The 14,232-nt window shown below is 53.4% G+C and overlaps 1 protein-coding gene across 1 annotated transcript; it reads left to right on the forward strand.

Moving 5' to 3' along the window:
- Positions 1 to 1,181: 1,181 nt before the first annotated feature.
- On the forward strand, positions 1,182 to 12,665 carry LOC119097899 (papilin; the record flags this gene model as incomplete). The annotated part of the gene is given in 12 exon segments (XM_037220845.1): positions 1,182 to 1,401; positions 2,021 to 2,227; positions 3,368 to 3,574; positions 3,753 to 3,959; positions 4,428 to 4,634; positions 5,190 to 5,393; positions 6,146 to 6,348; positions 7,180 to 7,442; positions 7,921 to 8,030; positions 9,510 to 9,756; positions 10,994 to 11,133; positions 11,899 to 12,665. Coding segments are annotated over 12 exon segments (2,490 nt in total), but the record flags the coding sequence as incomplete, so codon positions are not given.
- Positions 12,666 to 14,232: the final 1,567 nt, after the last annotated feature.

A 14,232-nucleotide genomic window follows, 5' to 3' on the forward strand; every position in this document is an offset into this window, starting at 1 on the left:
AGAGAGAGAGAGAGAGAGAGAGAGAGAGAGAGAGAGAGAGAGAAGAGAGGAGAGAGGAGACAAAGACAGGGGGATAGCGAGAGCGAGAGAGAGAAAACTGAAGCCTTTTTATTTGTTTAGGTGATATGGTGAGCTGGTCATAGTCCTTCAATGACTATATATATATATATATATATATATATAGATATATTATATATATAATATATATATATATATATATGTGTGTTGTATATTATATTGATATGTATATATGTATATGTATATATGTATATATATATATTGTATATATATATATATGTATATATATATATATATATATATATATATATATATATATATATTATATATAGATATATACAACTGAAGCCTTTTTTATTGTTTAGGTGATATGGTGAGCTGGTCATAGTCCTTCATATATATATATATATATATATATATATATATATACATATATATATATATATATATATATATATATATTATATATATGTATATGTATATAGATATATATCTCTTTTTTTATGTAAATAACAAACGAAAACCTTTTTGTTTTGAGGTGACCAGGCCGTTGCTTCAACTGATTTGCATGCATCGTGGGCAAGACGAAGATGAAGTGTGCGCCTAAGCCAGACAGAGGATGCTGGTTCACCAGCATATAGCGGCTTGTCATTGATTCTCAATTGGACTGCGCGTATCGCTATGAGAGATGCAGGTCTGCTTCCAATTTTGGTTTGGTATGGACTAGAGGTGTTGACGACAATTTTAGTTCGTTGGAATGAAGGAGAGTGAATAGTATTTAGACAAAGCTGCTCGCTTGCGGGGGTCCTCTGCCGAGACTCCGCCGTGACTTCTGTGCGGGATGTGTGCTCGGCCTTCGGACGGGTCCTCACCTGAATGCACTTAAATCTGCGCATGTGCGCAGGCAGCCTTCCCCAGAGAACTGGGGTGTCGCCAGGATGCAGGACGAAGAAAGACTGAGATACGAACGGCGGATGCTTGTTTCTAATGTCTACCTGAATCCGTCGTTTTCAGGGCTACCTGCCGTCCTACCCGCCCGCCTGTCTCTTGTTGGAATGGCATGCGAGGTAGTTTCCGTTAAGCCATGTGACGTGCTTCTGGGCAAATGGGATTTGAGTACTGTTGACTTTTAGATCAAACTGACGGGCGATTTTGCGTGGCAGGAGTGTTTGCAGAGCTGCGCGGGCGGTGGCGAAGGAGGAGCCATCTGCCGGCTGCCCGTAGAACCCGGCAGCACCTGCAGGGGTAGACTGCGCCGCTGGGCGTTCAGCACTGACACCGGCCGATGCGAGTGGTTCTTCTACACGGGCTGTGACGGCAACGCCAACAATTTCGAGTCGCGCGCGGAGTGTCAGTCTCGCTGTGGCGGGGACGTTAGCCAAGGTGAGGCTTACAGAGCGGGGCAGGGGGAGAGAGAGGCAGAGCGGGGGAGGGTGCAGATGTGCTGGTCGCCTTCTTACCACGGCAGCTCGTGTGTTCCTCTCCATGTACGGGCGTGAATAACCCACTGCTTCTACGTTCACCATGTGAATGAAAATATTGCCCCGAGGCTTTACCTAGAAGAGGAAGCTCTTGTGCAGCTGTATTTATCGAGTGCTGACCAGCATGTCTTACTCCCTATTACATGAACGAGCAAAAACAGTCAGCCAGCCCTTTTCATGCCGCCCTTTTTGTCGCCCTGGCGTGGGAACTATAGTCACATATAGTCAATACTACCAAGGCCAAAGTGGTTTCCTCTCCTTTTTTGGAAAAAAATTGTCTTGGCTATTGCGTGTTTACCAGTCTTTTCAGTAAGCACCAGTTACTTACACAGTAAGCACCAGTAAGTCTGTACTTAACGGCTGACCAATCCTCTTGCTGTGGAAACTACCCACGCAGTCGGTCAACGGCTCCGTTCTTCCCGCCTTCTCTCACCCGGCGGTGGACTCACCTACTCGGTCGTCTAGTGGACTCGCCCTGTGCTGCTCCACTCGGAGCTCAGCTGCGCCGCCGCTGCCACCAGGCGGCGAGGACCGCGGTCCGCCGGAGTTCTGTCAGCTGCCGCCGCGCCGCCTGCTGGGCTGTCGGCCGTCAGGCGGCGAACAGCGCTTCTACTTCAACCGCGAGCGCCGCTCCTGCGACAGCTTCACCTACCGCGGCTGCGACAGCGGCGACAACATGTTCCACAGCCGGGAATCTTGTCTCTCCGTCTGCGCGCCCGGGGAGCGCGGTGAGTGCAGAGGAGGCAGAGGGGGAGGGTTAGATCGCTGGAGTGAGAGTTGGGTCACGGGTCGGAGCCATCCGTTCGGTGTGCTCTCTGTTGACTGAAATGTCTGCTAACGGCGTTATCTCCGGAACCGGCTGACTTGTAAGGGCAGTGCAGCCGTTCTCGCTGTCCGTCCCAATAGCGTGGTTGGTTAGAGCGTCTATCTTCCGATCTACCCACCCGTGACGGGGGGCGGGGGGATTCGAGCCGCTTTAGGTTCTCGCTATTTGCTGTTGACAGGAATGGCCGGTGGCAGTGGCCACCCTAAAGGTTAAGTGACGTCAAAGATCGTGACGAACCGAGCGTAGCATGGCGGTGCGTTAAGCTTTCCTCCTCTAATTCTGCCGTTGCCCTGGATTTACGATCTGGTGTCGGGGCTAGGGCTCACGCAGCGAGCACTGGTGGCATGAACTCTGATCACAGACATACATTCAGAAGGCTCGGACAAAATATTTTACAAAGAGCTGCCAGGTCATCAGTCAAGCTCGTTTATATATACAATGAGTAGACCAGGTAGTCAATGCAGGGGGCCTTTTGGGTCGTGGCCATTTGGAGGTGGCGGCGGGGTTCCCTGGAGCCGAAAGCCCGAGCACGTTTTGGCAGCTTTAGACGCGCGGAGTGGTTTTGATATGTTTAAAAATGACGCTGGCCGTCAGAGCATTAAAATGGGCCTCGAACCTAACAGCGTCTCCAAATTCAAAAAATGGTTCAATATTGCGACAAAGTGGTGCAACCTGGCTGAAACAGCGCCATATTTTACGATCTGGCTCATCCTGGGTAACATCCTGGTCACATCATTAAAGGTGTGACTTATGAGTGTATGTACTAAAACCCTGAACTGTTAGTATACGGAGGAGCCGAGCTTCTTCCACAGTGGATTAGCTTTGCATCTCATGGCTGAAAATATATTCTGTTTATGTTATGTATGTGTATGAAGTATCATAGGTACATTCATATGCATGTATACATGCAGGCATGTGTGATACCTACAGCATGCATAGAGGTATGGAGGGTGCCCTCAGAGGAAGCTCATGCCGAAGTTCTACATGTGACATTGGAAGTGCACTACACCAGTATCGAACTCTCATTTTGTGTTGTCCACAGGTGAAAGAGAGGACGAAAGACCGCAGTTCTGTCGAGTCCAACCGGAGGATATTGCAGGATGTCGCCCTGGCAGCCGGGAGACCAAGTTCTACTTCAGCGCCACGGCCGGCAGATGCCGCTCATTCGAATCGGTCGGCTGCGAGCGAGGCAGAAACGTGTTCCTGACGCGAAGGGAATGTGAACAAGCTTGCGGCGACCGCGATGCCGGTGAGGGAGGGGCAGTGGGAAAAACCCAAAAGAGCGAAATGGGGTGGATCTTGCAACGATATCCTCGCAAGGAAACCAATTGACCGCCATTTGAAGATATATTTGGACATACATATTAGACAACTCAACCGTTTTCACTGCTAAGTATACAGCTGCTTACGTGTTGTGTGCCCATCAGGTGGTGAAGTTGAAAACCAGCCCCGGCTCTGTCGTGTTGAGCCCGAAGAGGACCCCAACTGCCGCCCTGGTCGCCGCGAGACCAAGTACTACTTCAGCACTGCCGTCGGCAGATGTCGCTCATTTGTGTCCGTTGGCTGCGAGCGTGGGAGAAACGTGTTCCTCACCGCTCGGGAATGCGAGGAGGTGTGCGAGAACCGAGACACAGGTGAGAGCGACCGTGAGTCTCTTTCCTCAGATTGGTGTTGGTTTGATAAGAGCCTTCTCGGTCACTAATGATCATTTCGGTGCCACGAGATGAAGGCAAGTGGATACTGGTGGGACAACACTGCATCCACTGCGGGTCCTCCGCCAAGGCTCGGTCCGCACAGGGAGCCCCGTTCAGGATACGTGCTCTGCCCTCACACTGGGCACCCGCCAGGGGGCCCGTCCTACTGCTAGGTGCGTGTAGCCTAGGTGCGTGTAGCCAGCTCTGGATAACTGGGGTGTCGTGAGGAGGCAAGATGAAGCTAGACAAGGGAAGTACAGCACATAATCTTTTTCATCGAAGTGTAGGCTGATGTAGCGCATCGTCTTACCCATCCAATAAAGGCCTCATTCGCTTCCAACGATGATGGTGCAACGACTAGCTTTTTGCGCATTTGGTCCGTTAATTGCTCTAAAATCGTTTTTTCAGATAATGGTGGCGGCGGTATCCCGCAGTTTTGCCGCGCAGAACCCGAAGATGATCCGAACTGCCTGCCTGGTGACCGCCAGACCAAGTATTACTTCAGCGCTGCCGTCGGTAGATGTCGCTCTTTCGTATCGGTCGACTGCGAGCGGGGCAGAAACGTGTTCTTGACGCGGCGGGAGTGCGAGCAGGCATGCAGTGGCCGTGACGAAGGTGAGGAGGGCGTCCGGCTGTTGACCGGTGCAGGACTATCGCGCATCTGGCAGCGCTGCCGAGTGCTTCGGTGGGTTTGGGAGTGGGGACATTGTTAGATGGAGACAGTCTGGCTCCAACAGCAAGCTGCAGTTCAATCACGGCGCAGCAAAATGTGTAATGATAGGATTGTTGCAGAGCTTTAGGTACCTACGCAACAAAGCACGCTTTTCATTTTGAAAGCCATCAATGTTATGCCATGCGCTATTATCACCGCCTGGATACCGGCTCGGCTCGTCTATTGCGCTACAACAGCAGTGCGCATGCGCGGGCGTCTAACTAAACGCTGCACGCCTCGGCGGTCTTTGGCACGTGTCAGTTGCTGACCTGTCAGGTGACCTGACCGTTTAGCTGACCTGGCGCTGGAGGTCTATATTATAACATGTCTTACATAACATGATCACAGAAAAGACAGACGGCAATCACAATTCTCGAATTTACTGTACCGCTGCAGTTCGACCTTGGGATGCCAAATGTACGGGCCCACATACCATGGCCCAACTTTTGTTTATTCAGGTGGTGGTGAGAGGCCCCAGTTCTGCCGTGCCGAGCCCGAGGCCATCTCCAACTGCCGGCCTGGTGATCGTGAAACCAAATACTACTTCAGCGCCGCTGACGGGAGATGTCGCTCCTTCGTGTCGCTCGGATGCGAACGAGGCAGGAATATGTTCTTCACAATGCGGGAGTGTAGGGAGGCTTGCGATGCCAGCGACACGGAAGGTGGGCATTCTTGGTGTAAAATGTTCAACAGCTGACATTTCAGTCCGGAGTGCATCTGTTGTTGTTTATGTGTATGCATGCCCCTCCTGGTGGTTTAGCCATGGGCCCTCTTCCAAAACAAGACAACAACAAAAAACACTGTAGACCAATTTGGCGGTTCTAGTGGCAATACCCGCCATACTGCACACTGCGATAGTCAGTCAGCTACTGACGGAATTTAGACAAGATCTTAAAAGAAACGCAGCCCAGTTCGGGCATCCATAACAAACCACGCCGTCTTCGTTTTGTGGGATACAAGTCTTTGTGATCCTCGTCGTAGTTTACTAGCTTCGCATTCCGTACTACGTTGAGTCGTGCGAGGTTCTTCGTTCTGTGGCCACAACATCAACTAAATCGGAAAGCCCCATATCTAACCTCTTTGGTACCTCTTTTTTTCCAAAATCAGCCAAATTATTCGTGAGTGCATGTAACGATTATGTACGGTTTTCAGTGTAGCTACATTCCACGCCACTAGAAGAACCATTCATCGCGGACCTTTCAAAAAATTATGGTATACCGTAAAGAATGACACATTAAATGAAAGGCGCACATACACTATTTCTGATCAGTGATGTACGCACACGAGCCGCCACGGTCGTCTGAACAGACAATATGCAAAGTTGGCTGCACCCGGGTAATATCGGCCCAGTTCCAACACGGTCCGGTGTACGAGCTGCCGTTGCCTGCCTCTTCAATGTCTGCCTCTCCACCAGGTGCTGGCATGTGCTTGCTGCCGTCTGACCCGGGCCCGTGCGCCGCCTTCGAGACGCGCTGGTACCGAGACCCGGCTTCGGGCACCTGCGAGACCTTCCAGTATGGCGGCTGCGAGGGCAACAGCAACAACTTCCTGACGCGAGCGGAATGTTTAGAGCGCTGTCAGAACGACAACCGGGCCGAGAACGAGATCTGCAACCAGGTGAGAACGGGAGTAGAGCGCAGCTGCGGGCAGACGACGAAAAAAGCGAGAATAAGACTAAAATTGGGTGAAACCGAGGTGAGAATTTGCCAGAAACCAGGTAACTACAAAACGGCAGCAGATTTATAGCCTGTGACAGGCAGAAGCAAGATGATAAGAATATATGCGGCCGGATGAAAACCAGACAGGAATAAGTCTGCTAGGAGGTAACAACGAGACAAAAACAAAAATGTGACTCGCTGAAAAAGACATCAGGCTGGCATTTTCAGCCAGGTAAAAGCGAGACGAGGGTCCGGGGGTCGGTGAGGACCACAAGAAACAAGCCGCCATCGTGAGATGTCAAGACGAGAGCGGTATGTGTGCCAGGAAACTTTGCGTCCCATCAGTCTCACCCGGGACTGAGAAGCGCAGGCCGGAGAACGGATGCTGCCGGAGTCTTTTCGTTCTTTGCATATTGCTTACCGCACCTAATGCGATCTACAACCAGTCGTTAAAGCCAGTTGCCAGCTGTGCGCGACTTCCAAGTTTCCAAGTTACTATAACCTGGCCTGACCTTTCCCGTAGACAGCGGAGACGAGCGACACCAATCATGCCCACGCAAAATTATCTCTTTGACCTGACTTGACCCGTCCGCGGCCACCGGAGACGAACTGCCGTCCGTGCCGGGTTGAGGCGACCGCTCATATCTGACCTGATCTGACCTGATTTGATCTTATTTGACCTGGCCTGACCTGTCCGCAGCCGCCGGAGACGAACGAACGGCGGTGCCGGGACGAGGTGACCTCTCTTGCTTGGCCTGAGCTGATCTGACCTGACATGACTTGTCCGCAGCCGCCGGAGACGAACGACCGCCCGTGCCGGGACGAGGTGACACGCTTCTTCTGGGACCTGGCCAGCGGCGCGTGCCGCTCCTACCGCTACTCGGGCTGCGGCGCCACGGCCAACAACTTCCGCTCGCTGCGGGACTGCAGGACGGCGTGCCGGGGACGGGACTCGGAGGGCGGCCGGCCGCCGACGCAGCAGCGCTGCCTGGAGGCGCCCGAGGAGAAGCCGGCCGACACGTCCAGCTGCGGCCGCCAGCAGAAGCGATACACGTGAGAGGAGGACGGGGAGGGCGCAGAAGAGGTGGGGTGGCAGGCAGGGACTGGGCAGGCACAGGTGGTTGGCCGACATGAGCGAAGGTCTCCTGAAAGTGTGGGACGGGTCTTTGTGTGGCTTTGTTCGATCGGCCTGGGGTGCTTGATCACGGGGTAGTCTTCCACGTGTGAGACGTTGGCGCGGGAGTGAGTCTTCGCAAGGTTCGCTGACGTTCGTATTTAGCATTATGCTGAACCGATATAAATTTGTATTACGAGAGGTTAAGTTTTCAAAATTTCCCGGGAAATTGGGAAATAGCATGTATATTTGTGACTACCCAGAATGCATCAGCGCACAGGCACAAATTAGGTACATAGGCAACTTTCACACATCTCGCCTAGTTTCCTTGTAGCTCAAAGCATCTGGAAGGAAAGAATACCGTTTCCCTGTCTTCACAGAGTCGTTAAAGTGACTACTAAATTATTTGCGTTGCAGGTATTCGAGTCGTCAGGGATTCTGCGTTCCGTTCACATATACGGGTTGCACTGAAACAGGCAATAACTTCATGACCAGGGAGGAGTGCAGGGACACATGCCAACCGAGAGGTAGGTGCTGACTTCAGCTGGCTGTTATGCATCCCATTTCACTTTGACTGACTCCGTTGCCAACTTAGCTCTTGCATTATCCCATTTAGCTGTGTTCGCGCCTGCACGTATTGAACTCTTATTGCTTCACAGAGAATGTTTAACCTTCACAATTTCGTCTTATGTATAATGGCTGCTATTGGACAATACACCCGAAATGTGATGGCTACATCCTCACAGTTGCATCCATGACGTGAAAGTCAGGTCATGTGTAACGCGACATGTGCAGTGTCAACCTGATAAGTGCTATCTAATCCAATGGAACGTTATGTTCACCCAATGCGACCCACCATTTACATAATACAACGTCTTTACTTGCTGCATAGATTGGAGTAAAATCAATCACCTCCCCCGCTCCCCTTAACGGGTCAATTAATCTTTTCTACCGTGCACCAATCCACCACTACGTTTCTTACAGAAACAGTCGACCTCTTCCAAACGTTGCATGCACAGCTCTCACCTTATATTTCTTCCAACCATCTCAGGACCGATCCATGGCACCAACGCCATCAAAGAAGATAAATGTCTCTATCGTCCGCTTTAAACCAGTGACACCTTCCTCTCGTTGTACTGAGACCAATTACATTTTCACCCACGCCATATCGGCAACACCGCTGCCCTCCTCTACAGACCAGCAGTAACTTCCTCTGTCCACGCCACACCAGTGGCAGCCCACACGACCCCCGCCGCACACCCTCCGCCGCACACCATTGGTAGCCTGCACACCCTCCGCCGCACACCAGTGGTAGCCCACACATCTTCTGACGCACACCGGTGGTAGCCCACACACCCTCCGCCGCACACCATTGGCACCCCGCCCATCCTCTGCGGTACACCCGGACACCTCCCACCTCCACTCTACATCAGTGGTACCGCTCCTGTCTACTATGGACCACTTACACCCTCCCCTCCATTCCAGACCAGTGGAACCTGTCCTACCATCCACTAAAGATCAGTGATACCCTTCTCCCTTCACAGAAGACCAGTTCCATCATACCGCCGTCGCAAAGCGGTGATCCCGTCCCCTCGGCCACAGACCACTGACCCCGTTCCCTCCTCTGCAGACTAGTGACCCCGTCCCCTCCTCCGCTGACCAGTGGCCCTGTCCCTCCTCTGCAGACCAGTGACCCCGTCCCCTCCTCCGCTGACCAGTGGCCCTGTCCCCTCCTCTGCAGACCAGTGACCCCGTCCCGTTCTCCGCAGACCAGTGACCCCGTCCCTCCTCCGTAGACTGGTGACCCCGTCCCTGTCCCCTCCTCCGCTGACCAGTGGCCCTGTCCCTTCTTCTGCAGACTAGTGACCCCCCGTCCCCTCCTCCGCTGACCAGTGGCCCTGTCCCCTCCTCCGTAGACTGGTGACCCCGTCCCTGTCCCTTCCTCCGCTGACCAGTGACCCCGTCCCCTACGCCGCTGACCAGTGACCTCGTCCCCTCCTCGGCAGACCAGTGCACACAGCGGCAGGAGTCGGGCCGCTGCGACGGCCGACTGGCGAGGTTTGCGTACGACCCGGCGGCCAACCGCTGCCGCCGCTTCACCTACTCGGGCTGCGGCGGTAACCAGAACCGGTTCAAGTCGGAGCGCGCATGCCTGCTGAGCTGCGGCAGCGGCGCCGCCGTCGACAGCCAGGAGGTGTGTCTGCTGCCGCCCGTCGAGGACGGCGCAGTCAACTGCGGGGTCCGCGAGTCCAGGTGAGCGTCGGCCCTCCGGCCAGGCCGCGAGGCAGGGGGGGGGGGGGCGGAGGCGCTGGCGGGGCTGGGGGGAGACAGTTGGGGGCGAGGTGTTGGGTGGCTCATGAAGCTTTTGAGCGATTAGATGTACCAGAGGGGATGGGACAGGATGAGGAATGAGAGGTTGGGTGACCGTTGTGAGGTTCTCAGAACTCAGATACGGTAGGTCCTGTTGAGATGCGGGAGACTGGGCAAGGAGTCGTTCGCCTTCATATCTGAGGAGCTGTTGGTGTATGATGTACGGTAGCGTCTGGGAACCGCACGGCAGGAGAGCCTTTGAGACCCTGGGAGACAGGTGAGCAATGGCGACATCGGTCATCAGATGCAACGTTGATATATTGCTCACGTTAACGGCCTGGGTGAACTACTTTCTCGTAACGTTTGTCGAGGCTTTCCCCCATGTCAACCGACGACTTACGGAGCGTTAGTCATCACCCGTGACCCGGTCCGAGTCGAAATAGCCGAGGCACTTGGCATGGTATGGGAACTGAGGCAGGACATCCCACGCCCGGGTCGACCCACCTGAGTAATGGGTCACAGCGTCTGAGAAGCGCGTCAGAACATCTGAGGAGTAGTCACGGCGTCTGAGGACCGGGTCACGGCGCCCGAGGACCGGGTCTGGACATCCGGGAGCCGCGCGGCCGCACCTGCTGACCTCTGAGAGCTCGACGTAACCGTGAGGCGCCGCCGCCTCCGCTCGGTACCCCGCGCACGGCCCGGCCCGATCGCACCCCCGCCTGCTGGGGAATGGGGAACGGAAGTCGGAGAGGACGAGGGGGTCTCAGCTGCGTGCTGACGGTGCACACCAGCTGCTGGCGCCTGACCTTGCAATGTGCACTGTTCTCAAGCACGCCAGGAAGGCGATGTGGGGGGGAGAGCATGTTGTATATACACCGGTCACGCCCACTGGGCGGAGGACGTGTTTACCGTAGGAGCGCATTACGTATACTCGTCTGCCAACACCAGCCTCACACTCCCTCTCGTGAAAAGAATACAATATACAAGTTCACGCACCACCGCGCACAACACCACTGGTGCGTGCATTGGCCCACTTCTTCCGGTCCCCCAACTGCAGCATTAAGTGTGGAATTGAGCAGCGTTAAGCGGCGAAACCGGTCGCGCGCCATGTGCCCCGTGTTTGCTGTCCGGTCACACGAGCAGGTGCAGCGATGACAAGGTCGGCGTGTTGATGTCGCAGGTATTTTTTCGACTCTGCGTTGGGCCGCTGTGTCTCGTTCACGTTTACGGGATGCGTGCCGACGGAAAACAACTTTCTGAACCTCGCGGACTGCCAGCAGATGTGCCAGGCCGAGGAAATGCCACAGCTCAGTGACAGAGGTAAGGCTTCCGAGCCTACGATGGCAAACAAGCCCGGACATACTCGGTGGTCATTGACTCGCCGCGTGCTGCAGCTGCCGTGCTGTCTTGAATTTTGGTCCGCCTCCCAGGATTGTTGTTGACGAGTTTTCTGCAGAATCCACACAGCATAAGATCTAGTATAACCAGCATCGTCTAGAAGCGTCTTCCATAACAGTTGACGGTGAGAGTCGCATCGGTCACTGTGACCCCCGATCCCGTGTTGTGCTGTCGTGCGCGGAAGTTGACCGCGTGTTGGGCACTCTGTGGACGGAGACATGACGGGCTGAGCATCCGCCCGCTCCGTCTCACCACCGTGTTATTGCTGCCTCGAGATATCCGAGAGATGTTCATTCGTAATGCATCGCAGCTCATCCTGGTCATAGGATCGTATGGAGGAGAATGGATCATTGTTCTTTTGGATCCAAATCTAGTGCATTTCTGCACCATGAGATGCGCTGCGTTGCTGTGTGTTTGAGCACGAGCCTAAAACAGAAATGTTGAAACCGATAATAGGCACGCTGGTGTTTCATGGGGCCAACCGCTATTTGATTTGAAAGCGTCACAGTCTTCAGATGTCATGACGAAGCTACTGCGTAGGTCGCCTTTGTTTGGATCGTTACGTTTGATTTACAGCTCGACGGTCGGCATGCTCCCGAGCATATCCAAACGATATTTATTCGATTCAACCCTTCCCCCTCCCCCCCCCCCCCCCCCGCCTCACTATGACCCTTCCTCCTCGTGCAGAGGTCTGCGCCCTCGAGCGGGCGCCGGGCTTCTGCCTTGGGCGCTTGCTTCGCTTCTTCTACGACGCCGAGGAGCGTCGCTGCCGGCCGTTCATGTACACCGGCTGCGACGGCAACGCCAACAGCTTCCTCACCTTCCGCGACTGCAGCACCGCGTGCGCCCCACGCCTGCGCTCCCTCCGGTTGGACGAGTCCACTGTCGTGGCCGAGGTGAAGACGCTCATGGACAAGATGGCGGCCAGTGAGATGGGAGGTTCTATCACGCCAGAGCCATGATCGATGGTTTGGGGGAGGGAGTGCGCACAATGCTGTTCTTGTAGGTGAATGCAGTCTGTTTTAAAGGTGAGGCTCAGAACTGTACCGCAATGCATTGTTGCAGCTTTTTGCTTGCATGGGAAGGACACTGACAAGAGTATCGAGAGGTTGATCGTTATGTAGCTTATCATTCCGCTCAATGAAACTCATAGATATGTGTAAATGTGTTCATCCGTGGTTGTGTTCCTGCACAATCTCATTGCGTGTGCATCACCAACAAGGTGTTGTGAATAAACTTTGGTTATCTTGCATCTGGCGCGGTTCGATCTCTGTTCATTTCCTCATCCGCCTCACGTTTGAAGACGCTAACACGCTGCTTGTGATCCCGAGGCAATGCGGTGAAAATGTGCAAGAAGGCCGTGTGTGTTCATTATCTATATTGTAGGTTTGTCATGATATGTCTTGCCGTGGCCCAGCACCTGCACTTATCGGAAAAATAAACGTATTGCGAAGTCCGCCTTGGTCACTTTGAATTTATGTTCACCTACTCGACGGTATCGAGGAAGAACACTGACGGTTTAATGTATATAGTACAGGAACTTAGTTGCAGCTGTAGAAAACATCGTTTCGAATGTTCGCTATAGTAAACATCTGTACTTTGATTTGAAGCCGTGTACTGCGAAACTTGTCCCCCAGCACCAGACTACACCGTGGGACCGTACACATTTCAGGCCTCAAAACACGGGTGGGGTTCCGAGACGTCATGGCAACGCCTCCGAAGATAAAGTCAGAGTTACAAGCAGCACAGTAGATGCGGTAGTTATGCTCGATACATTTTTTTCTCACTGATCTGCGTCCGCATCGTCTCATTACTTCGTTGTATTCTCTATGGGTATTCACCGCGCCTGGACATCGTCCAGAAGAAGCTGAGGACGACGGCAAACCAGTACCAGAACGTCGCTAACAACGCCTCAGAACCGACGAACACCATGAAGTATAGTCAGAGGCCTGTCAGGAAGACATAGACGAGGCCTGTGGTGACGGCTACGCCGTGCAGACTTGTTAAGATCCCATGGCAGGCTAACCATGCCATCACCATGCCGCGCCTCCCTTCAAAGCGCCATGCACCGAGAGGCTGTTGAAGAGCAAATGGGAGGCAAAGACGCTCAAGTTCACGACGCTGACGATCATCAGCGCTCGTTCGCCGTCCGTCTCGTGCCACTCATGTATCATCATTGCAGGGTAGGCGACACGGGTGACGAAGAAGACGAAGGGCGGACAGTAGAGCGTCAGCAGGGTGGTGCCGATGGCGATGCTGCCGTTCCGCAGGTTGAAACAACCGCAGCAGCCCCGCAGGCACATCCTCGCCCCTCGTTACGCTGTCCAGGATCAACAAATTAATCAGAAAAGTTAATGATAGAATGCGGCTGAGTAGCATGTAGTAGTATTTAGTATGATTTGACCCATCTGTAGCCACACTCACAGTTGTTTTACAAATGCATCTGATGCAGTTTGATGAGAACATTGCAATGCCGTTCTCTGCGTGGTCTCAGACTGCTTAGCTTTTGAGATCTCAGGGCGTCTTTTGGGCTCCCTCGTTTGTAGGGTGCGTCTCCGCTCCCCCGTGGGCCCGCTTTTGTGTAGGGAAGATAGGAAAATATTCAGAATGACGAAGACTAAAAATTCGATAGCACGACGATCAAGAACTGTAGCTCGTGTTTGGGAACTGAATAAAAATACGATGGCTGGTTGTGAGGATGTTTGTTGTTCCGTTTTTGCGGATTTTATGTCCTTTACCGGGTAGGTGCATGCTATTTTTCTGTCGTTCATGTTGGAACCCTGTCCGCGCCGTTACCTGTCAGAAAAGCGAGGGCCGAGCCGGGTCACGCCCGGTCACTCACGTTTGAGATTTTATCACCTCTTTTGTTCGACTAGCACTCACTGAAACTACAGATGCGCTGGTCAAATATCTGTCTGCGGCTTACGTCCGCAGGACATCTCCCTGTCAATGAAATGACACAGTGGGCTGTCATTGCTCAACATCTGTCCGGCCAGCCAGACAACACTGGCAGCCGTGATC

The sequence above is a fragment of the Pollicipes pollicipes genome, unplaced genomic scaffold, assembly GCF_011947565.3.
Source record: "Pollicipes pollicipes isolate AB1234 unplaced genomic scaffold, Ppol_2.1 Scaffold_4711;HRSCAF=5561_pilon_pilon_pilon, whole genome shotgun sequence".
In the NCBI taxonomy this organism is placed as follows: Eukaryota; Metazoa; Arthropoda; class Thecostraca; order Pollicipedomorpha; family Pollicipedidae; genus Pollicipes; species Pollicipes pollicipes.